Source organism: Varanus komodoensis, unplaced genomic scaffold (genome assembly GCF_004798865.1).
Source record: "Varanus komodoensis strain SLA01 unplaced genomic scaffold, ASM479886v1 scaffold13_1, whole genome shotgun sequence".
In the NCBI taxonomy this organism is placed as follows: domain Eukaryota; kingdom Metazoa; phylum Chordata; class Lepidosauria; order Squamata; family Varanidae; genus Varanus; species Varanus komodoensis.
This window is the reverse complement of record NW_025335408.1, coordinates 8679823-8704933: the sequence shown is the minus strand read 5'-3', so window position 1 is coordinate 8704933 and position 25111 is coordinate 8679823. Positions and strand designations below refer to the sequence as shown.

The 25111-nt window shown below is 39.3% G+C and overlaps 1 protein-coding gene across 3 annotated transcripts in view; it reads right to left on the bottom strand.

Annotated features, from left to right (window-relative positions):
- Positions 1-6499: 6499 nt before the first annotated feature.
- Positions 6500-25111, bottom strand: part of MDFIC (MyoD family inhibitor domain containing) — a 59859-nt gene continuing 41247 nt past the window's right edge. For 2 of the 3 annotated variants that reach the window (XM_044423085.1, XM_044423086.1), the window contains exons 4-5: positions 23324-23590; positions 8160-11298 (exon numbers count right to left, since the gene is read on the bottom strand). In XM_044423085.1, the coding sequence (XP_044279020.1) occupies positions 11051-11298; positions 23324-23590 (515 nt within the window). In that variant the 3' untranslated portion in view covers positions 8160-11050. Of the gene's footprint in view, positions 8114-8159; positions 11299-23323; positions 23591-25111 lie in introns of those variants that run through there. The other variant, XR_006413983.1, reaches the window with a different exon arrangement.

Here is a 25111-nt window from a genome sequence, read left to right as displayed (position 1 = left end):
TTACAGTTAAACTGGTGTAATAGTTTACCAAAATGTAATTGTGTAAATATGGTTAATTAATCTTTCTTGTGTAACAAAATTAAATAGAAATATTCAGTTATGAGTGTGCTTTCTTTCACTTCTACTCAAAGATCAGTGAAGACAGTTACCCTCAACCAAATAAGAGATCCCTGTTACCACCTATTTGATTTCTTCTGCTACAGACAGCGCTCATGACCTTGAAGATTATTGTAGATTATGAGCCATCACTTGAAACCTATTATGTAATCAAGGAGTCTTGCCTGCACATCACAGAACAGACATATTGAGAGTTATATTTTATAGGTATACGGGCAAAACCATATTGTTTAATCATAATTCACTTTACATTAAAAAGCACAATCCTCAAAATGCAGCGCCAATACAGTCCGGAAGAAAATTAATAGGCTGTGTGCCAGCAGAGCACTTTAAGGACTGGAGTACCACTTTACTGGTTTCTTTCTAATACACTTCGATGGATGTAACCAATGACATGACTTCTCAGCATTAAGAAAAATGTACTGATCTTCTTCTAGGAACAAGATTGTCAACTTACGAGGTTGTATATAGCTTGCCTCAAACTGACATTTTGCAGCTCTTCCATCAACTGAAGATTAGTGCAAGTTTATGTCTGGAAAGGACACACAAATTATGTGTTCGCATATCAGTCATTTTATGAAAAAGTTAAGTGATGTGCTTACATATTGTGAATATAATTACATGGTTTCATATTGTAAAGTGTTGCACTAAGAGAAGAAACTAGGAACATGTTTTCCCCTTTAGAGGATCAGGCTTTAATGTGGGCGTTATTCCAGCTGACTTCAACCAGACTAATTCAGGACAAGAATTTGGCCATCAATTGTTGTATATCAACAATTCGGCTTTCTTCCCAAGCATTCTAACTACAACCAGATGGGAAACTGAAATTGCAACAGATTGGCGTGATCAGTGCCACACTGTCAGGATTTGAACCAAGACAGTGAAAGGACAAGCACAAAACCTTGAATATCTAGACAGTTCTGCAAATATATCTGCACAGGTTAGAATACTCTCACAAGACCTGAAAACCATTCCTACCCTCTTCAAACACGTCCTGGGAAAGAGACTTAACAGTTCCTTTCATTCTGCTAAGCACCACTACAATTAGGGACCTTGGCTCAGAAGCACATTGCATTGGAAGTTTGCAAAGGTCCACAAGTGAAGGAAACATGCAACTATGCGAGGAAAATTGGACTTCTCTCCTGAGAAGCTCCCTGTTCTTCAGCAAGGCATCTCAGTTATGGATTTTAGCCAGAGTACATGCTACTATTATCTGCCCTGGTGCTACTTATACTGATGCTTCCTTTTCTTTCCTCAGTGGGCTAATGCTGTCTTCCTAAAAGCATCAAACTATGCTCTTGGAACAGCCTCACTGAAAAAAATGCTGTATGGTGCAGTCCTACATATTTAAGATTGCACTCCGTTACCCTGAGAAGAGAATTTTTCTGGCCTCACATTTGGGACTGCATCAGCATATTCTCCATTGACTTTTCTGCTCTCTGGATCACAAGCTGCATCTTTCCTACTATGCAGCAGGGAAAAATGAAATGCATAATGTCAGACAAGTGTTTAACTAATATCCCCAGTGTGTGTATCTGGCAAACAGTGCATGATGTGGGAGGACAAAACACACACACACCAAGAAATGGGATTATAGAGGCCACAACTTTTCTGCTTGGAACCAATGAAAGACAAGCAAATGGGAGCACAGCGAAACTGCTGTACCAGGGGTCTCAAACTCAACTGACCTGGGGGCCACTGGAAGTAGAGTCTGGGTGAGGCTGGGCCGCATCAAGTATTCCACCACCGCGGTGGTGGTGGGCCGCTCATCCTGCATCGCTCCCGGAGGCCGGCCCAGGCGCCGCCGGCGCTTTGAAGGCCGCAGGGCCCCTCCCCCGTGCCCACCCGTCCCAGCAATTGGCCCGCGGGCCGTGAGTTTGAGACCCCTGTGCTATACTAAGTAAGGTGCCATCATTCTCTAATCTTCAACCAGCCATGAGGATGTCTGTGACTGGCCAGTCAGGCCACAGCCTGGGCCAAAGGGAGGGAGGTGCAAGTACAAGAACAAAATTGAGAGTCTGGTTTTGAGCCAGATCGGCACGTTCTGCTACCGCGATGGCTCCTTTGCTCTGTTTCACCATTGCAGAGACCTTCAGAGTCTAGTAGAAAGGCCAAGGTTTGCTTCTTAGGTGGCCTGTGTTTGAAAATAGCCAGGAGAGTCCACAGAGGTGGTTTGGACACTGTCATTTGGCTTCAGCCTATCTCAGAGGGTTGTTGTGAAGCTGAAATGGCAGTTTGCTCTTCATGAACACCGTTCTGAGCTACTTTTTTAAAAAGAGGCAACACAATAGTAACTGCTAATTGGTAAAATGCCTCTTCTTACTAGAAAAGCTGTTTGAGTGTCTTGTTATTCCTTAGTTTGGGGGAGGGTTTGCTGTGGATAATATCTTTGCAGCAAGTAAACCTTTGTGTCTTATCTGCAATATGTCATCTGTAGCAATGGCTGCTTGGTCATAATAAATAAATAAATAAATAAATAGTTCATGTTTTGCAGCTCTCAAACATCTGACATTTACCATATGTGGCTCTTCCATTGAGCAACTGGCCATCCCTGTTCTGTTAGAAAAAGTTTACATACACTAAGTTGTTTTGTATCTGAACTTATTTCATTTAATAATAATAAAAATAATCATGCATTAATAGAATGTATATACTTTAATCCTGGCTTGGGTTTTTGGTATCTGAATTGCGTATTTTATGTGATTTGTGGACTGGAGGTAAAACACCTGTTATGCCTCATTTAGTGCCACAAAGGTCAGGTCTGAGCTGTTTCTGATTGGTGTCAAAAGAGGCAACCATATTAACCAACCAGAACTCTGCTGGACATAGCCTAACTTCCCAACCACACACTTTAAATCTCACCCCAGCCTTGTTAATGCCCTACTATCTTCCATAGCAGCCAAGATGGACCTCGTAGCTGCCTTACATTCTCTTCTGTAGTTGCATGAATAAATGAGTGAATTATATTTTCCAATTTCAGAAAAGCCTATTTCCTTTTAACTGAGCTTGCTGTGAAGATGTGCCCTTTCAGTCAAAAGGGCAGCAGCCTGTTCTCACATCAGAACAACCCATGTTAGCATCATTTATCCAAGGGGTCTGTCCCATCATGCCAGGCACCTGTGAACATGTTGGCACGGCACCTATGGTCACCTTGTTTGCTGTGGTTGGCTGTCTGATTTAAACCCAGGCTGCAGGGATTGTGTGAGATTTAGACACCCCTTCTGCAAACCAGAAATAGGTCATGGGTACTTGGGTGCACGTCTCTCTCTCAAACAACTCCTGCTGCCTGAGCTCTCATGACATGAGAAGCCAAGCCAAGCCAAGCTGGGTGTCTGCAAGTGCCTGGCACAACATGGTGGCTCCCACAAGTAGAGTGGAGAGTCATGTCCTGCGAACCAGGGTACTATCTCAAATCCCATCTCTATACTCACTGGGCAGTTTTAGGGACCTCTCTCAGTGGGGCTCTGAAATCCAGCCCAAGCCATCTGCATGCTGGGACTAAATTAATTTGCCCTAAATAGGGAAAAAGAGAAAAGGTTTACAAGCACTTTGTTAGAGTGCTTGTAAACACCACTGCCTGCAACACCACTGGCCTGCAACAGTCCACATTCAGCTCCGTAAGATGAACCAGTAAGCAACACATAGCACAGCGAGACAATAGCGGGCACTTGTAATGTAAATATATGCAGCTTTGGATGACAAATGGAACGTGCATGGTTAACCTCAAAATTATTTTTAAATATAGTTTTAATAAGTAATGATTTTCTAGTAAGTATAAAATGAAGCCTATGCTGTGCACTTTCAAACGCCAAAAGGGACTGTTCACAGCAGAGCAACAAGGCTGAAAAGATGTTTGAAAGCAGATTGCACCAAGCATTGTGTGACCCAATAAACAATATTTGAAAGCAATTTCACATTACACTTGGAAGGTTTTGAGTACATCCCTTGGATACTGCAGAAATGATGACCGCTTCATTTACTTCTATGTAAATGAAAGCCTAGCTTTAGACAGGAGTGGGAAATAACTTATTAAGAATAAACTGGAATCTATCAACACGTATCTGAAGTTCACCGCTGAAGCTTGTTTATTTAAGGAACTCAAAAATATAAAACTGCAAGAAATTTTGAAGCCATGGCAGTAGGGAAAGTTTTCCTTGCATACCATCCTCATTCAAAAAGAAAAGAAAAAAGAAAAAGAAATTCGGGGGTGAGAAAAAATATATACAATTTCCTATCTAACCTTAGGACATAAAAGCTGTTATGAAGAACTAAAATCAGATAAAATTGTATTGTTTTATATATTTTTGAAACTTAAAATATTGTTTTCAAAATATAAGCTGTGTGATATTCAGACAATGTTATTAGTTTTAATTTACCCAGTGTTTAATTTACTTTGAGGTGGAACTGCACACTGAGACACTTTGAGAAATGTAAGGTCAAAATCAAAAAACACTTGCAGAAGCTTAGTTCTGAGGTTTCTTATGCTACAATCCTATACATTTCTATTCAGGCAAGTGCCATTCCATATACCTATTTTCAAGTAAGCATACATAGCAAGGGGATGCAAAAGAGGAGTTAAACCAGAACCTCAATGGATTTCATTCCACATGGGCTTTAGATTTCTTACCTGGAAAAGATGACATGGCAATGAAACTGGATTAGTTGTCTCCTCTTTCTCAAATATTCCCTCTGGGAAAAGTCAAAGTTCTGCATTTAGAGGAAATGATAATAATTTGACCAAGTTATGTCATGGCTGTGGGTATATGCCAGTGAAGGGTTTGGGGATTTTGAAAGGTGGTGGCAAAGTCATTGAAAGATAAAACTTTGCAGCTTTTGATTCACTTGGTAGAATGTTTCATTTGGCTTGTGTAAGTAAATGTAATGTCTTTTAGTGACTGCCAAGCTAAATCTTTGGAAGGCTGAATCATGCAAATACATGTGCATAAACAAGCGGACTGGCTATAGATATTAGAATCTACTTTCTGATGACTTAATTCTGCAACTGATTATATGTGCTACAGTTCTGTATCCCCAGTATATGTGTGCGCAAGAACATTTACCTTCAGCGGTCTGTAACAGAAAGAAAGCACCGGTCTTTCTTCACTCACCACACTTGAAATCCCAGAAAGCAATTGCTCCTTTTGAGTTTGAAGCACAGACCACTCTTGTAGAATATATTGAGAGACTTTCTTTTGAAAGAACAATTACAGTTTGCCAGTGGAGTGCTTACGTTTAATTGAATGTCCATTAATTAAATGTATCCATAGGGAGGGGCAGAGTGCTTAGTCCCAAGCCTTATCACCAACCTGCTGTTTCCATTGCAAGGCAAATTGCAAGGCTGTTTCCACTGCAAGAGGATGTGTGGCCCGCGGTATAATCCCAGGGTTTTCTGCAAACTATTTAAGGTTTTATCAAAGGAGAAGCAACTTGTTCTCACCTTTCTATAGCAACTTACTAAGAAACAGCAGAGAGCTTTCAATGCTGGGATATTATGAGTTGCTTCCTCCAACTCCTACTTCTTTTACTCTGAACTTGTTCCTCTGTACTAGTCCTGACATAGAAAATTCACTTCTGTTACAAAGAGCAGGAATAATGGCAACTGATTGGCTGCTTTTCACAGGGAAAGACTGTGATGGTGGAGTGGGCCCTTCCAGAACCTTAAGCATGTTGGCAATTGGCATGCATTTCAAGCTGAAGACCATATAAACTGCAGCCACCGTGTTAAATCAAAGATGGACACAGGAAAGGAAAGGAAGTTCCTGCAAATTTTACTTCGCTAACTGAAATGGCTATAGGGGGCAGCACTCATCTCTATTTCACATAAAAGGGAGAAAATTTTATTTTATTTTTTTTTGGAATTGTGTTCAGTATATTCAAAATTGTTTTTATCAAGTGCTATTAGTGATTGTATGCCACCTTTGAGTGTCATTTCTGTTATAGAAGTGTTGTAGAAGTCAAATACATGGACACACCACTTCAAGAGCTCCGGGGCTTGAGTAGTGTAAGGCATTCCTGGAAAACAATGTGCCTAGGGTAGCAGTGTGGAGCATTGTCTGTAGAAATATGTTCATTTCATTAGTTCATTATTAATTATAAGATACCCATTGCAAATACAGTACTAGGCAACCATCTCAATTTGAAACTTGAAATTAATGTTCAGATGATTCAGTATTACAATGAAAATTCCAATATATCATTTAAAGAAAGAGATTTGAAACTTCTGTCTGTACACAGCCCTGCCAGCAAGACTCCGGCAGAATGAGCAAGATAGAGACTCCCATGACTCCACTGTTGTGCTTTTAAGCTAGACAAGCCCCTTGTCCTGCCTAATTTGCTTCCCTCCATGGGCAGGACAAGTAGCAGAAAGGCTTTTTGGTTTAAGAGATCAATTAATTTATTAATACAGTCAATGACCAGCATAATCAAAGCAACAATATCAAAATCCCAATTACTGTACATTTAGATTTAAAATCCAGAGTCTAAACAGATGATACACACTGTATTTTTTAAAGGGCAGGCATTACAATCTATATTCATTACAGACAATATCAGATTTTACAAGTGGCTGCAAAAAAACTAAAAAACAAAAACTTGAGCTCCGAGCTGTGATCTGTGCAAAACCTTGGCCACCTCTGCATCTGAGCGGTCGGTAAATTTTCTAATCAGGAGGAGGATAAACTTACCACATACTTCCTGGTAAAGCAAGCAGTAAGACATGACATGCTCTGCTCTTGTCCTGTACCACAGGCGCAAACCCTTTCTGATATTGGTATCCGTCTGTAGTGGTCTGATCTAAGAGATCTATGACTCTGCTTCCTCATCCCCCACCCTCCAGGGCACCCATTTTCCACCTCCCCAACTGCTTCTGCATGAGCTGCCCCAAAGATTTGCACAGCAGCTGGGAAATCCACAACTTGCTCTTCCTGTTCACTGCTTTCTGAGTAGGGAGTAGATCAGTAGCAATCTACACTGTTTCAATTGCTGTCAAGAAACTGCAAGATTGTGCTGCAATTATGCCTTTACGTTTTTCCTCAAATGTTTCAAGGCAAATATTTACAAAAAAATGAGACAAAAATGGGGAACTTTTCCACTTTATTTACTAAACACAACCTGAATAAACATACCAAACTGGAGCTCTTTGTAGTGTAGGGGCTGATATTTTGCAACCATTAATATATTTTTGGCATGCATCATCCTTCACTATTGCCTGTGCTTGTTAGGACTGATGGGTTTATATGCATAACTTCCTGAGGGCCAGAAGGGGTCTAACCCCGACTGTAGGACATCAGAACATTTTCTGATGCAAACTGCATTTACCAGTATAAATTACCCTTGGCAAAATTCCTTGATTTGTATGGGAATTTTTCACTGGGAAACTCACATCACTACTACCAGATGCAGAAACCAGAAGACTGGATGCACCATAGACCGGGGAGAAGCTAATGGAATAATGGAACTGTAAGAGCAGGAAACAAGCTAGCTGTGTTCCTACATACAAGCCAGGATGGGACTCACCCAAAGAGGCAAGAAGGAAACACTACTAACCCCTTCATTAATCTAGTTAGAAATGCATGTTTAACTTACGCTCCTTGGAACTTGGTTGGTTATCTATTGTCTCTGCAGTATAGAGAAAAGTACATGAGATTCCATACCATACACTATGGTATAGTCAAGCTGACATATGAAGTTTTAGAAATCTGTTAAAAAAAACCTACTTACGTATCAGGTGCCATTACACTTTAAAAGGATTACAAAAGAAATTAAATTGGTCATTTAGTGCTTTTATTACAAGTAATTAGTATTAAATTACTGTGACCAAAATTATTTCTTTGGGAACTTGAAGTTCAGTATGGTATGCAGGGTGGGATGGGGGGAATTATTCCACTCATAACATCCAGGTTCTCCAAAGTGAACAAACAGGATAGTCAGTGAAGGGTGTAACAGGAAGCCAAAGTAAAAGTACTGTCTGTTTCTTTCTGCAACCATCAGCATACTTCTGGAATTAAAACAGAAAACTGTAATGAAAAGTCTTTAGGCAATGATTCAAAATAAATTTCTTTATTTCAAAATAGTGTTTTATATCAACTGATCCAGTTAATAGAAAGTTTATAAGAGCAAGTAACAAGGGAAGACTTCACAATTGTTCCTTCAACTGCACTTAGTGCTTCTCAACTTTTAATCATTTATGGCTTCCATAAGGCTGGCTCTAGAAAAGTGTTGGAAAACTTTAAGAAATTAAACCTAGAGAAGTTTCTTAAACTATTCACTAATGTGTTCCCCTGCAGAGATAAATATCACAAACTGCTAATATTTCTATGACACACAGTAGCAGGATATATTTAGCATGTCAAACAAATCATAGAGTCAAAATTTTATTTTTGGAATAAGAACTGTTAATAATCTGATGATAACTCAAAGTCACTTGAAGGCTTTATATGTCTGAAGCTAGACAGAACTACCACTTTCAGTACTGGAGTCATTAGAAAGTCTCACATAAAACACAACAAAAAGTAGAAACACCTTTCTTATACTTGTTTTAATATTAAAATCACCTTCCAGGAAGGAGAACTAATTATATTGTTCAGAATTTCCTTATTTGAACTTAACAGTGTAATGCAAGTTCAATTTATGAAGTGCTTTACAAAGGAGAAGAACTTACAAATACACTTTCCAAATATGATGAAAACATAATCTAAACAGATATAATATTGCTAGTCACAATAGTACAGTAATTCATTTTTTCAAGAGTGATACTGAATTCTGCTTAAATATTCCTGGATTAATTAAAGCTTGATATATTGTGGACAAGTGAATACCATACAATGATGGTTTCAGCACAGCTGCACTGAAAACATTAGACCAACAAGACTGTTTTCCATTTCAGCAAATGCACCCTAATGTTTTGCTTGGTTTTGCTGAACATCTGTGTCCAATAATGGGGCAACACTGCCATAGAAAACTTCTTGTGTCATATAAATCACTGAAGGCTCAGGGTAGTGTATATCACACCCACATAAACTCTCTCCAAAGATCATGCACATCTGCCAATTCTGCAACAGGAAAAAAAACTTGCCAGTGCCTTACAAGCCCCCCTTCCCCACAGCAGTAGCACCCCTTCCCCAAAGGGACTGCAGTTTGAAAATGACATAATGCCCCCAAGCATTGCCAGTCAAACAGGATACTTCCTTTACTGGCAGAGAGTGGAAGGGAAAGAAAGTTCATCTGTCAACCACCCCTGTGGGCAGGAACCCAAACTCAACGCTTTAGTTCTATTTCAGATTTTTCGTCTTTGAAATATAATGGATTCAGTCCTACAGTAGCAGCAAGAAATGAGAATGGAACAGTTACCAGAGGAAGGAAGGATATCCTTGCTTCAGTAAACATACAATATTCTGCAAAGCAAGCAATTCCAGGAATACATGTATCTTCTTAAGTTTTGTTTTTCAATAACACATCAGTAGTAAAGCATTGGTAAATCAGTGTTTGTAGGTTCAGGCTGAAGTTTTGATTTTTCTGAAATGAAAAGGAACTGCTGCTTCTTTATTCTGGTCAACAAAACACAGTCTACAGACAAATTCCAAAAATGTGGCAAACCAAAAGCCCACTAGAAAATGTGGACTATTTGGATAACTTGGCTGTTTATTTAAACTGTCTTAATGAATCACAAGAAAATTCAGAATTTAATGTAAGATAGCACCACCTTATTTCAGTTTGTGGAATTCTGGTCAGCTGAAACACTGAGGCAGATTTTGATTATGCCACAAGAATAATTTAATAAGAGTAAAAGAAGAAACATTCTGCCCTCTTCTAAACATTCACTACACCTTTACCTTAAGCCACAGGGTATGACATCTCCTTTAAGGAACTTCAATCTCCATATCAAGCCTTTTCACACAATATACTTTTTATTTTTTAATCACTTAAATCTTATTCATTCTTTGCATGAGGAAGTGCCTCTTAAATAGTTTCCCTTTCTTTTGGTCATTCCAGTTGCCCGAACTCTTGATGTTTTTCACATGAGTCACATCCCAAAACTTCTAGAGTGGTAGCACTGTCATTCTGTTGCATCAAGAATAATAAGTCTTGTGGCACCTTAAAGACTAACAAATTTATTCTGACATAATCTTTCATCCAAAATCTTTTGTCCAAAAGTGTGAGCTTGTTGGCTTGAATGAAGCCATCAGCCAGTAGCGGCTTACAAAATCAGACAAAATCAGTGTCCCTTAAATCACGCCATACAGTATAAAAATAATGTGATGCTGGTAAAAAGTTATTTATGGCTACAGTCCTATACCTGCTTGCCTGGGGCTTACTTTTGAACAGACACACCTAGGGTTATATTGTAAAACATGAACCAAATTGCTAGCAATGCAGACTTAAATTATGTAAAAATAAAGATAAGAAAATAAAGTATTTGTTCACATTGCAGTTAGAAAAACATAAAAGACATATAGCAGTTTTATTTTAAAAAGTATTTGTTTAAACAAAAGCCATTACAATATTTGTATTGAGAGAGTCACTAAAGTGGAAAATCCCACAAGAAATTATTGCTATTTTGTTGTAGCCAAGATGTGTCTATTGTGACCCTTCTGATTTCAATTTCTTTTAGGAACTTTTTAATGATAAAGTGATCAACTCTTTTTTTAAAAAAAAGCCCTACATAACTCTGAAGACCTCCTGTCTTTGTGCAGTTTGGGTGACTTTGAGAGGAAACTTTGCAAAGCCACTCACAGGTACAGAAAATTAGACCATGAAGCATTTGTTCTTGATAGTTTTCTTTTCTTCAGTAATTCTTTAAAAAGAAGTTAACAGTGCACATAACTAGGTTGCTGTGAGAGTATTTAACAGTGTCCTTCAAAAGAGTTTGTTTAAAAAAGAACAAGAACCCTTTCCTTTTTTTAAGATAAAATACCACAAAAAGATAAATTAAAAATTATGATGGGAAGCAAATCCCACAGCATTCCATGCAGATTTCCAAGCAGTCCGATGATTCACAACAGGCATCCATTATGCCACAGTCCATGTCACAAGGGCAGTTGCAGTCGTCCCCCATTTCCTCTCCACAGCAACAGCAACAGGCCTCCGCCGGACAGACACCACACGTCGCTTGTCCCAAGACAAGGCTACAGAGGGTGATAAATTCACAGAACAAACAGGCCAGGATGCAATGCACACAGCAATCTGGAGGCATCAGGGAGAGGGGAGAGGGAGGGAGGGAAAGAAGGAAGGAAGGAAATAAAGCAGTTAAAATGACATGTCTGTGCCCTCTCCGGCAAAGCAAAGAAAAACAACCCTTGTGAGCTGAGGAGCCATCCCAACAAACACTATGCCTTTCCTCCCACATCACATAGCTCACATTCCTTGCCTGCCACTGATTTGCTGCTCAAGGAGTCCAGAGGCTCAGGATGGAGGTGCAAAATGCATTTGCAAATTATAAGAAATTTAGCACATACCCAAAAAATGGCAGCACAGTGTTAACATTGCTCATCCATTAAATGGAAGCCTTATCTAGCCTGCAAACTTTAAGGTAGAATTCCCAAGCAAATCCAGCCTAGCAAATAAAAAGACACAATCTAACACATCTGCATAGTACCAGGTTAGGAAAGGCTGGCCTAAGTATGTGATACTTTAAATTTCTCAAGCAAGCTGCTCAGCTTTTGTTCCGGAAAGTGAACATTACAGCAGATTTGTGGAACCAGTGGCCCTCAAGCTGATGCCAGATTATAGCTTGCACTGCCCAGCTTACTGACCATGTTATCCTAGGCTGATGGAAGTTGGGAGACTAACAGTATCTGAAAGTCCAGAACTCTCCCAATTGTACTTTTAAGAATTTGCAAGATGGTTCTACTTGTGTAGGTACTATATTAGCATTTTAAAATTTACACTGTTTCCTTTGTTTTAATTCAGTATTTAGTAATCTGAACATAAGATACATTCCATGGTTTTAGAAATTTGGAATAAAAATTAAACAACTTTTTGAGGGAGTCAAGGAAAGTATAATTTTTCTCAATAAAGTTTAATAAATGTGTGATTTTTTTTCTTTGCATCAACTGATGTAAAATTGTTGGCAAAAGGTTTAATCAGGCAGAATATTCAGAAGGTATGTGTTACTTCCATATATATGCAGTTTGGCTTAAATATTTTAATACTGTCATACCTACAAGTGCTGAACATAAATACACACAAACACTTAAGGCTAATGCAATAAAAAGAGTGGATGTGTGAATTAAAAGAGATTCCTTACATAAAGAACAAATGTACCTCTATGTGACCTTCATCCCATGCTCAGCAGATATGACATGCGACATGAAGAAAGAAATACAAGATCAGCTAAGAGGACGAAAGCTAGATTGATAGGGATTAATTAGCTTGTTGTCATGGAAATTGTGGTTGAATAAATCTAACACAATTTGCTCTCTGATATATTTTCAATATAAAGACGGAACAGAGAGGAGCAATACTTGTATAGGCTTCAATACTCATTCAAGATAATTAGCTTATTTTAGTATTTTCTCCCTTATCTTGACAATACAATGCAAAGAGCAAGTGAAAAGTTAGTTAGCTGATTTATACCCTGCTGTCAGGGTATAAAGGGCAGTTTTCAAAGAGGGTAGTTTTCAAAAAGGTAAAATTACAGTACTGAAAAATAGTAAAGTATAAAGCATACATCTGATTAAGAAAATGTCACTAGTATCAAGATATAAAGTTTGTAAGAGAATATGAACATATGGTTATGATGCAATAACAATCAAGATGTACTATAGGCTCAGTTTTCAGGATTTCAAAGTGGAACCCACCCTGGGTAGATGGGTAGGGCCACCTAAGCAACTTTTTAAATAAAGCAGAATCAGTTCTGCAATGAGCTACTGCAGTCTGTTTATGTAAACAGACAGGAAGCAGTGATCTAAGTAAGTATTCTTTATTCTGGGCTAATTAGCAAAGGATAAAGTGGTCTTGGCATGCCCAATTGCACAAAGAAATGAAGTATTAGCATGATTCTAACTGTGAGGAGTCTTAATACAGATCATTTTTTAAATTCTTCTTTTAATGCACATTCTCTTCACTGAGGAGAATGTAGGTACTTCCCACAGCTATATTTTGCTATTCTTTTTCAAACTCCCTATACAAAGCTGTATTTTTCCTTTATTGTTTACATTGTAACTTGCAAAAGAAAAGAGCTGGGCCGGGAAAACCCTTTCAGTCTAAGCACCTAATTCCAGTCAAGGAAAGATCCATCAATGGTGCACTGCCAAAGGCAAAGTGGCAGAGATTTTGGCACTGGGTGTGATTGCCCATTCAAAGCCTACTCAGAAAAAAGCAGAAGAGGATTCCTGCACAGGGCCTGCCTGCTCTCCTGCAGGGGATCGCCTTTATCTTTTATCTATAATCAGCAGCTGATAAGACCCAGGAATGTTTTCCTGCTGCATAGTAACAAAGCCTTCCTCTCTCACTGAGCTGCATATAAATGCTCTCCTCAGTAGTTGACTGGAGCTGGGCTACTTCTGTCCTACAGGCCAGAGGTTCCCCTTCCATTTAGTCAAGGCTCTGAGAGTGGGAAATGGAAGTAGAACTGATATACAAAACATCACTTTATCACTTTTTCCCTTTCCTAAACTGGATCCCTGCATCACACAGCATCATTCTCTAAAATGCATGAATGACTGCTGTTCAGAGAAAGAGCCCAGATGTCCCACTGGAAACAAACAAGTTCTCTGGCATGCCTAAAAGGGATTTCCTGACCATGCTTAATTCTGCACAAAAGATTCTTGTACTTTAGAATTAGGATGCTGAACAAGAATTAGGATGTGGACACGTGGAGTAGGGAAAATGTTTGGGTACATTACTACAGAACCAGCGGCAAACAGGGTGGCATAATTGTTAAAGTGCTGGAATGGGACTTGGGGTACCTAGCTGCTAGTTTCTACTCACCATGAAGATCACTGGGTGACTCTGGACCTGTCCCTGACTTTCAGCCTAACCTACCTCACATTTATTTATTTATTTATTTATATTGTGATTTATATCCTGCCTTTTTCCTCAAGGGCTCAAGGCAGCTTACATCATTCTCCTCCTCCATCTTATCCCCACAACAACAACCCTGTGAGGTAGGTTGGGCTGAGAGTCTGTGACTGGCCCAAAGTCACCCAGTTGGCTCCATGGCTGAGCGGGGACTAGAACCCTGGTCATCTGAGTCCCAGTCCCATGCTCTTAACTACTACACCACACTGGCTCTCAACATGGATGTTGAAAGGATAAAATGAAAGAAGAGGATTCTGTGAAGTGCTTTGAGTTTGGTGCAAGTAAAAGATGGGATATAACTTTAATAAATAAATTTTTAAAACACAGATATTCCATTCAGCTACAATGGCCAATAAATTGATAAGTAACTCTTCTATGAATTTCCCCTTAAATCATCTAAGCTAGTGGCACTGAATGCTATAAAATAATTGCTACCTTCTTTTATCAATTCTAAATTAACTTCCAGTCAATTGCACTGAATAGAGCAAAGTTGAGGGATATTTCATGTTCTTGGGTGTCTCCTGCCAATCTTATCTGTGTCTATTCAGAAGCAAGTCCCACTGAGTTCAATGGGACTAATTTCCAGGTAAGTGGGTAAAGGACTGAAGCCTAAGTCATCTTTCTTCTAAGTAAGAATCCCTAAGTAATAATAACTATTTGAAAGTTGTTCATCCCTTTTGATCTGGTTTGCACCTTTTCCAGCTCTATGGCATCTTTTTGAAGATAGGTAGAACAGAACTGTATACAATATTCCAAATGCAGGGTATATTAAAGCATCACCGCACTGTCAATATTTTCACCTCCTTTCCAAATAATTCCTAGTGTGGAATTTGATTTTCCCTACTTTTATTCGACATTTTCATCTAATATCTATCCTGACTTCAAGATCTTTGTTAATCACAGCCAGCTGTAATATCAGAGCATAAGTGATTTATTTTTGTTTTCTTTTTTTCCTCAACACACATCACTTTGCATTTACACCGGACTTCATTTGCCATTGTTTTACCTCATCTAATCAGTTCAAAGAGATTGCTCTGAAACTCTTTACTTTTATGCTTGATTTTTCACCATCCTAAGTAATTCAGCTTCATCTCTACAAGTGTGCAATTTTATTGCTCACCACTGAGGAATAAACACTGGTCTACTGCAATCCTTGGGGACCCCATTACTTCTCTCTAGTATGCTTACTGTTCATTCATTCATACACTCTACTTGTTATTCTTTAACAATTTAATCTGTAAAGTCATCCCTCCTCTCATTCTACAGCTTCAAAGTAACCCATAAACTCTTGGAGAAGGACAGAAAGTCTAAATATACAAAATCACAAAATCATCCTGTTTAATGACATGCTGAAAGAATACTAAAAGTTTGGTGAAACAAAATTCATCTTTACAGAAGCCATGCTAATTCTTTAAAGGCAAGGCTTATTCTTCCATATGTTTAATATAAATTTTACTATTCATTCCTAACAGTTTATTTCAAATGGACATTAGGCTAATAGGTATGTGATTTTCTGGCTATCTCCTGGATTGCTTTTTAAAAACTGGTATGGTATGGACTGCCTTCCAATTTTTCAGCAAGGAAGACTTGATTACAGCCTGCATAATTTTGTTAAAAGCTTGAAAATTTCATGTTGGGGGGGAGGTGAATTTCTAACTCTTAAGTAGGACTTTTATGGCAAATATGCAGAGTTACAAAATCCTGGTCTGGGTCAGATTTTAGCTAGCTATATTTGCAGAGAGATCAGGAGACTCAAAGGAAACCTCTAAGCATTCTGCTCTATCACAGCAAGAATCAAACAGACAAAACCATTATCAAAGTGGCAGCTCAGGTCCTCAACAAGGCTTCTCTCAAGGCCCATGCAGAGATGGGAACAGAAGTCTCAGCAGGGGTTACAAGACTCATACAGACACCAGAAAGAGGCAAGTTGAAGGCCAAGGTTAAACAGTGAATCTCCAGTAATGTTAGGGGGAGCAGAGCCAAGCCTCAGCCAAAACTGTCTAACTGTTCATGAAGAACAAGAAGCTTTTAGAAGGAGGTATAAGCTGGTAAAATAATCAAATGTAAAAGCTGACTGAAATACCCGTGTTAATTACTTTTACAAACATGAATCTATTCTTATACATATTTATTCCTGATGATGACACAGATACATAAGATAAGCAAATATACACGTACAGACATCAACAAACTCAAGTGATAGCTTAGTAATCCACACTGCTGGCGCCATATTTAAAAAGAACAGCGCAAAAACTAATAAAGCCAATCGGTGTGGCACAAGATTCTACCTTCTTGAGTGATCTAGATAAGGTTACATTTTTGAGAATCAGAATGCCAATCTTATGTCAAGCAGAACAAAACACACATAAACAGACCCTGAAACATTGGAAATCTCCAGAAAAGCAAAGCAAAGCTGAAAGGATATAAGCCTAGTAGATCCATAGATTTAAATCTGTATCTGTTCAAATCACATAAAAAGCTAAAGCCTCTGCATATCCAGCTTACCAACCCTGCAGTGGCTTAGCTGTGCTTTTTTTCCTCCAGTACCAAAAGTGAGCCCAGCTGGAAGAAAAGGGCCTGGGTGGCAGTAAGCACTGCAGGGAACAGCAAGCAAGGAAGCAGACTCTACGTGTCCCACTTGTGCCCACTTTGTCCTTTAAATTGGATCTTACTGTTTATAAATGATCGGGGCAGATCCAAGCTTAAACACTTAGGTTTGCTGCTGCAGTCTGACAAAAATCCATCTCTGCTTGGAGTTGTACTTTCAAGTTGTCTTAGCATTTTGAACCTGCTGAATTAATTTGCTGTATGTTCTGCTTACAGTATGCTTACACTGTGACCATGCACCATGGGTAACACCCCTCCTGCTCAAAATACAGCCAGCACGGTAAAATGGTTAAGAGAATAAGCTGCAAATCAGGAAGTCCACATAAGAAATTCACTAAGTTTATGAAATACACGCACACACAAACATGGACACCAGCACCTCCTGATAGGACAGCAAGATCTATTGAAAGGAAGAAAACATGGCATTCTAAAAATATGGTTGTGGTCTATACTAATGTTTCCCAAATTAAAATCACTGACCTGGGAATTTGCTGTCTGTCCCTTCTGTGTTGATGGGAAGGGTCTGTAATGAAAATGTAAGCCCATTCAGCCGAACAGGCTCATGTTGCACCACCGAATCTGGGATTCTGGGTCCCCTGTTACATGGAGCTCTGCTATGCTTACCCATTCAGTACATGCCTTCCCCTTCCATGTGCATGTCCCTGCCTTCCTCCATGTGATTTTAAACTGAATGCCTGAATAGGGTATACTGGGGAACATGTGATACTAGGGGAGCACAGTTATAAAAGATGCATTAAAATTACTCAACTGAGCAGTGGGAAGCAATAGAGCATACAAAAAGACAGAGAGATGAAGGAAATACAAGTTGGGTGTGATGGACAGTAAAAGGAATGCAAGGAGTTTAGAGATTGACATCATGCATGTATAAAGCTAGTTTCAGAAGTTGAAGGCATCACCAAGAGGACAGGCAGTAGGACTGAGATGCTACAACTTTTACAAGCAGCAATGGGTATCAAGAGGTTAATGCAGGCATTTCCAAACAAATAAACAAGATGACGTGCATACAGAAATATGTTCTGCCATTTCCTTTCACTTAGCCACCTTTCCACATCTTGCAGCATCCTCTGCACTTCCTCAGTTTTTACTGTTTACTTTCATTATCTAGGTGTCACATTTGTATTTTCAGATATAAAATTTGCACAATACATTTATTCTGTGTTTCCCTTATACATTTCCCTTCTGACATTTTAGTGGACAAGTAAAGCAAGTGCTGAATAATGAGGCCACAGAAGATTTGAATCCTTCACAGAGGTCTGACAACTAAACAAATAAATAAACTAATCAGTTGGCAACTGATTCAATCAGTAACAAGTACTACTGTATAGCACTCATCTGCTGCTCAGAATCACTGAAAAAGAAGTTGGAAGAGAAAGGGTTTTTAGGAAACTGATCTGCAGGTTACAAACCACAGCCAGGGGGGAGAGGAGAGGATTCTTAAATTTCTTTCCATTGTGGTCATATGTAAAATCCAGCAGTTGTGTGCAAGGTGTTGAAGTCGATTATAAAAGAAAATCTTTCCCCTTCCTGGCTGCAGCTCGGGAGGACAAGAAAGTCTCCCAGGCTTATTACCGCAGATTTGAAACAGCTGTTGCATATTGCCTGGACAGGACCCTCTACTGCTGAGCCCTGATGTTGGCTGTACACCTTTGGGGTTAACCCAAGGGCCAGGACCATTCCCCTAACATCATATTGATTGACTTTTGCAGTTGGGCTGGTTTTTCCTCTTACAATTGGCCCACATGCCTAGGGATCTGAAGCCAACTAGGGGAAGCCAAAGAAACTCCAATTGCTGTGGTCTGGGTCAACAAGAAGATGGTGTTGGAAGGGCTAACCAGCTTAGGAGAACATAGCCTGGGCAGTCAATAGCTGTGCTATGTTCTGGCCTTCCTCTCAACTACAGATTTGGTGGCTGCCATAGCAGCAAGCTCTTGGGTCTCCAGACGATGCTCTTAAATGACATACCAGTTCATAGTAAGAGTCTCTTATGCATGAATTAAGGTGGCCAAATCTAGCATGCATAACCAAAACCTGGGTTGATCCAGGGAGAAGCTAAGTCTCTCTCAGCTCTCCCTACTAGGGTACTTGGTTCAGCATCAGGGTACTATGAGCATTAGCATGGTTGCTGTGATCTATAGGAATTCCATCACCCTCTTCAGGTTGCCTGATTCAGGTTGAATACTGTTTGGTCAGATGGCCATACTGGGGGCAAACACCCACTCCACTGCTCAACAGATTCTCTATCGTGGAGTTAACAGAAGTGAGATTGGAAGTGCTGTTGAGGTTCTGGGAGATGTCAAGATTCATACTAAGAGCACCTTGTCTTGGGCAGCACGGGACTTCATCATCTCCATGGTGGCCGTGGAACTCCCTCAGTAAGTCATTGGTCCAAAACAAGAAGCTAGGTATACTCCATGCTTGGTTGTTTCAACTGGACATAAATGGCGATTTGAACTGGGAGACTTTTTGTCCTGGTCCGATCATTATCTTCTGAGGCTTAAACTTACGGTCTACCCACAGAACGTAACAGATCCAGTTGGGTTCCAAAGGACTCTGGGGAGGACTCTGGCTGATAGAACTGGCTTTCTTGTCAAAATCCTGTTTGATTGCAAAAATGACCCAGAGTTGAAAGTATTGCTCATAAGTGATCTCTCCAAAGTAGAGCCTGAACTGCTCCAGTATACTCCAGAGCTGAGAGCAATCACATAAAATAGAAGATGGCTTGAAGAAGTACTTCATTTATCTGTGCTAAATTTCCCATCAATCAGCTTCATGCAATGGCCCCAAGTATGTATGTATGTATGTATTTAGAGCATTTGTGTGCCGTCCATCACATAGCCTCAGGACGGCTTAAAAAAATAAAATAAAACATAATACAGATAAAATCCAGATCCAGAGTATCCAAGTATCATGGGATAGAAAGAAGAATGTCTCCATCTCCATTTTTCCCATACCATGTATTATTTTAAACATTTTAGGTGCCTTTCTCTGTACTTCTTCCAACTTGATAATGTCCTTTTTTCAGATAAGGCAACCAGAACTTTACACAATATTCCACCTGTGGCTGCACCAAAGATTTGTAGAAGAGGAGTATGATCTTGACAGTTCTATTTTCAAATCTGTTCCTAATATGCCTAACACAGGATTTCCCTTTTTCACAGCAGCTGCACACTGGACTATTTTCATCGAGCTGTCAACCTCTACTCTAAGATCCCTTTCTTGATCAGTCATTGGTAGCTTAGATCCCATCAGGCTATACTTAAAGTTGGATTTTTTTTGCCCCAGTAAGCATTCTTTTACACTTGCTTACATTGAACTGCATTTGCCATTTCTAGGTCTGTTGATTTCTACCAGCTTGGAGAGATCCCTTTAGATCTCCTCACAATCTCTCTTGGTTTTAACCAGTCTAAAGAGTTTGGTACCATCAGCAAACCTGCCCCCTTCAATGCTTACTCCTTATTTCCAGTTCATCTTCATTAGATGAGCTTGTAGATATGCTAGATGAGTGTCTGGCTACAAAAATGGACTGGATGAGGGCTAAAAAATTGAAACATAATCCAGACAAGAATGGCATGCTCTTACCAGGTTGTTTTTCTGACTGAATGGCAGGCACTAAGCCTGTTTTAGATGGGGCTACACTCCTCCTGAATGAGTGACTTTGTAGATTAGGGATTCTCCTGGAGCCAATGCTGTCTCTTGAGGAAGAGGTAGCATCAGTAGCATGGACTGCCTTCTGCCAACTTCAGTTGCTAGCCTAGCTGTGCCCATCTTGGCTGGGATAACCTGGCTTTAGTTGTCTTATGCTCTGGTAACTTCCAAGCTAAATTACTTCAATGCACCCTATGTGGGGCTGCCTTGAAGATGGTTCAGAGGTTGCCGCTTGTACAAAATGCAGCCAGACTGATAACAGAGACCTGAAGGTCTGAACATATAACACACATTTCATCCACTTGCACTGACTGCTTAAACAATTCCAAGCCTGATTCAAGCTACTTGTAAACTACAGTTATTATCCAAGGCTGCATTCCAGGTACTGCCTTCAAGAATGACTCAGAGGCAGACAAGAAGTGGGAGGGCCTTTTTAGTGGCAGCCTCCCAATTTTGGTGCTATATTAAGTCTTTTTTCTCTTAGCCACTTGGCAGCATATGATAAGTTTCTTAACCAGGTCTTGATTTTTTTTTCTTGGTATTTAGTTTTAGATCTAAAATTAAAAACTAAAAACTACAATGTAATTTGTTTTAGATCTCTTCCCTTCCCTCTCCCTCTACCTATGTATATCTTTTATTTATACATCTGAATATAAAGGTTTTTTCTACTATAATTTAAGGCTTTAATCTTTGTAAACCATCCAGAAAACTTCATGTACTGGCCTGTACAGAAATGTCAAAAAGGAAATAAAAATCAAGCCATTAAATGAATTGGTCTTATCTAACAAGGAAACTTTAAAACAGGACAACAATGTGATATGTTGGCGACATACAGGTATGTGAGGGGATGTCACATGGAGATGGGTAGAGACCTGTTCTCCCCTGCAGAGGAAGGCAGGACGCGCTCTAACGGAGCAAAGCTCAGGGAACCAAAGTTCCATTTGGATGCCAGGAAGCACTTCCTGACAGTTAGGACCCCAAGGGTGTGGAATGGGCTTCCACAAGAGGTTGTTGAGGCCCCATCGGTGAGGGTGTTCAAAGATAGGCTGGACATGCACATGGTGGGCATGTTGTGAGCGGAGCCAGCTGGTGCCGGAGGTCAGACTAGATGGCCCGGGAGACCCCTTCTGATTCGCGCTGTTTCTATGTTTCTAATATTTAAGAGATGCCTCCTGTTCAGAGCCAAATTGTGTCTCTTCAAAAAACTATGTCATAGCTCTATGTTATGTTTCAGCGTTCAGTCCAGCCCTTTCTGGGCTATAATATTTCAGGTGAGAGGTTTCTATACATCAGAGTGCTGTGATGGCAAGAATTCTACTCCATGATCAAGCGGAGGACAGAGAATATTCCTTGACTGAGCTTTCTAAAATGTAAGATGGGCATGAGAGAAGTGCATTATGAAGAAGCATTTACAATTTACAAGAAATGCTACAATTTAGAATGGATTGTTACCAAACAGTATTTCTAAATGTGTAAATTTGCTTATAAATATGAGCTAATGGTCTTTGAAGACTAGTACTCAGTGAAATCAGAGTCCACCAGAAGTTCTACAAACACATCAGATTTAGAAATAGTTATAGCAATGCAGCAATATTTATACATTTCAAGCATACACAGTGACTTGTGCATGATTAAAGAGATCTCAAGATGTCACCAGGAATTACTTCTATCCCAAGGTATCTTTTCTTATGTCCATAAGGGATTCTTTTCTAACCCCCTTCTGTTTTTTCAAGTGACACAGAGCTGTTAATGCAGCAAGGACCTCCTTCTCAAAATCAAGATAGGTGACAATACATGGCTTCATGTCCAAGTCCGTTGGTGATAGCTGGCCAGCCTAGCAACAACCATGGTCAAGTAGTTTCATAACATTCAGTGATGCAAATTTTTAAGACAAAATAGCTAGAAGCAGCCAAGATTAGCTTCTGAAGATATAACTACTTCTGCTACAAATGACCCAATAAACTAATACCAAAATAAAAAGTCTACACGCTTCTCATTTAAACTTGGTAAAACTCACCTGGATCTATTCTAACAATGCTGAGTTACTGATTGGGTCAAAAATGTAGGACATGCTTTGCTCACTACCTTTCTTATCTTTTAGCCTGTAATCCTATAGGAATGAGCCTATATTACTAAAAATAATTCATATTTTCTATTTCTAAACCTGTTTGTTTGAGTATTTAAACCTTTTCGCTTCTTCTAACCTTCTTCTCAAAGTATGCAGAGACAGAAAGACATCAAGTGAGAAGTGTCACACTAGTACCATAAAAAATACGAGAATTTGTCAGCTTCTGTTTCAGCAGACAAAGCAAAATCTACTGAAAGGGAAAAGAGCAGATTAAAAATAGACTCAAGAACTTCAACCCATTAAAGTAATAGCCAAACAATATATATTTACTTGGCTGATATATACTGTGTACTAGGTGGAACGAATGAAAAGTATTTATACAAGCATAGAAATAGCTGGTGGTAATTAAAGCACTGGCCTAAGTTTTGAATACCTTCTGCTAAGAATATATGGGCTCCTGGGAAATGCATTAATCCATTTTCAGTGACAAAATTTCACCTGTAAAGAACTAGCCATTACGAGTATATGCCAGTCTCCTAAATTTCTGCCCTGTGCAGCATCAGTGATGACACTGTCATCCAGTTAGGTATTTAGAACTCTTCCATCCAAACATGATCAATAGTGAGGTGCACAAATGTTTGAAAGCAAGAAATCCCTCATTTCAATTTCTTTCAAATGCTTAATATTTTCCTTTGGGGAAGCAACTTATGTTTTATTGTAATGATTTCTATTTGCTTCTGGAGCACAACTCATGCTCTTCAATTACTTTTAGTAGATTGTGTAATTATTAGCAGGAATGGATTTTGGTTAGTCTGTGTTCAGTTTACTTATAAGGTTTCCACTTACCTTCAGGTAAAGAACCTGGCTTATGAGAATATGCAGAGCTTTTCTTGCTGCTTTCACTGTTCACAGACAAATTGGACTGGATTTTTCTGTGCATTTTTTGAGACACAGGCGCTGAGAATTTCCTGCTGTCTGAAGCACCATGTTTGACTCCATTGTGAAATCTGCTTCCATTACTTAGACCTACATGACCATTTAGGATTTTGCCAGTTTCGTCCTTACACTTTTCAAGTGGCAAAGGAGTTGCTTGAGGCAAACGCTGAGGTTGTGCTTTAAAGAGGGAAAAATGAAAAAAGAAATGTTAATTGGTATCTGTGCAGGGTAGGCCCTTCCTTTTCTTTAGACAATGACAAGTTAACAGAAATGAAATCTTGCATACAATGGAGAATACTATTAACTTATCACACTTTAAGTATGAAAATTTGGGAAAACTCTTATTTAAAGATCATTTCCTGTTTTATTATCTTGTTGTCTTTAATGCAAGGTTCTCCCACTCCCAACCTACAGAGCAAGGAGACTGGAATTGAAACCCCAAGGCAAATGAGTCTTAAGGACAACGTTAATGGGAACTGGCAGAACTCTGAGTAGGGTAGACTAAAGTTTCCCTTTAAAAATAGATTAAAGCAACCATCAGGGGAAGGAAACAGTGGACCACACTGTAAATCTTTGGAAAATTAATCATCACCCTTTACACATTTGTCCCAAACTAAACCATCAATTTCTAAAGATGCCATTTAGCCCAATGGGAAAAAAAATTCTTCAACAGGATAGGCATCAATATTTGGAGGGAAAAGTTAGATCAAAAAGATGCCATGAAGCAGAAAGGGTTGAAATGCTTCCTTCCTCCAGTGTTATGTCCTTAATCTAATTAAGGGTTCACCAAATTTGGGTTTTTGGTTTTATTTGAGACAATAAATTTGAAGATCTAATTACAAGTTTCTCTCATCTGTTTATGTTTGGCCCCAAGGGATAAGCAAATGCAGACCTAAGTACAATACGCCAATCACATAAGACATTACATAGGTAGAGAAACACCCTAGCTATGTTTTCCCATTAGGAGAGTATTTGGAAGAGCACTAGCAGACCGCTCTGTAAACTTAAGAACTATAAAGCAGTTATACTGCTGGAACTTCCATTGGATTCTCCTCTGGAGCATAATTCAAAACTTAGCTTTGGCTAGCGCAATGTCATTTGAGTTAGCAGAATGGTATAGTATGTGTGACCATCCTGCCTTCTTTATTGCTTGTATTGAATAAAAGGTTAAGGGAAAAGCATCTACTCACAGTTTCTAGAATATTAGGAACAAAAGTGAATTAGCAAGCCCAACTCTTTTCTTAAACCATGAGGATATCAGGAAAAGTTTCCTCACTGTCAGAATAATACAGCAGTGGAACCAGCTGCCTAGAGAGGTGGTGGGCTCTCCCATACTAGAGACATTCAAAAAGAACCTGAACAGCCATCTAAGTGGGATGGTGTAAACTGGTAACCTGCAACAGCAGGGGGTTGGGCCTGATGGCCTCCATGGCCCCTTCCAACTCCACTATTCTATGATTCCATGATTCTATGACTGTTTGTTATTGTCAAACAGATAATTTTGTTGTAGGAAAACCAGAGTCATGTAGAGTTCATCTTAAAAATTACTGTGAGGAATTTAGTCTTAAACAATAGAAAAGAGCACAAGCCTAGGAAAGAACAAATAATCCTAGCCAAAACAGGATTCTCTAAACATGGATTAAAAATTGACCTGCATTATTTTATTTTATTTTTTGCTAAATTTTTAGACTTTATTTA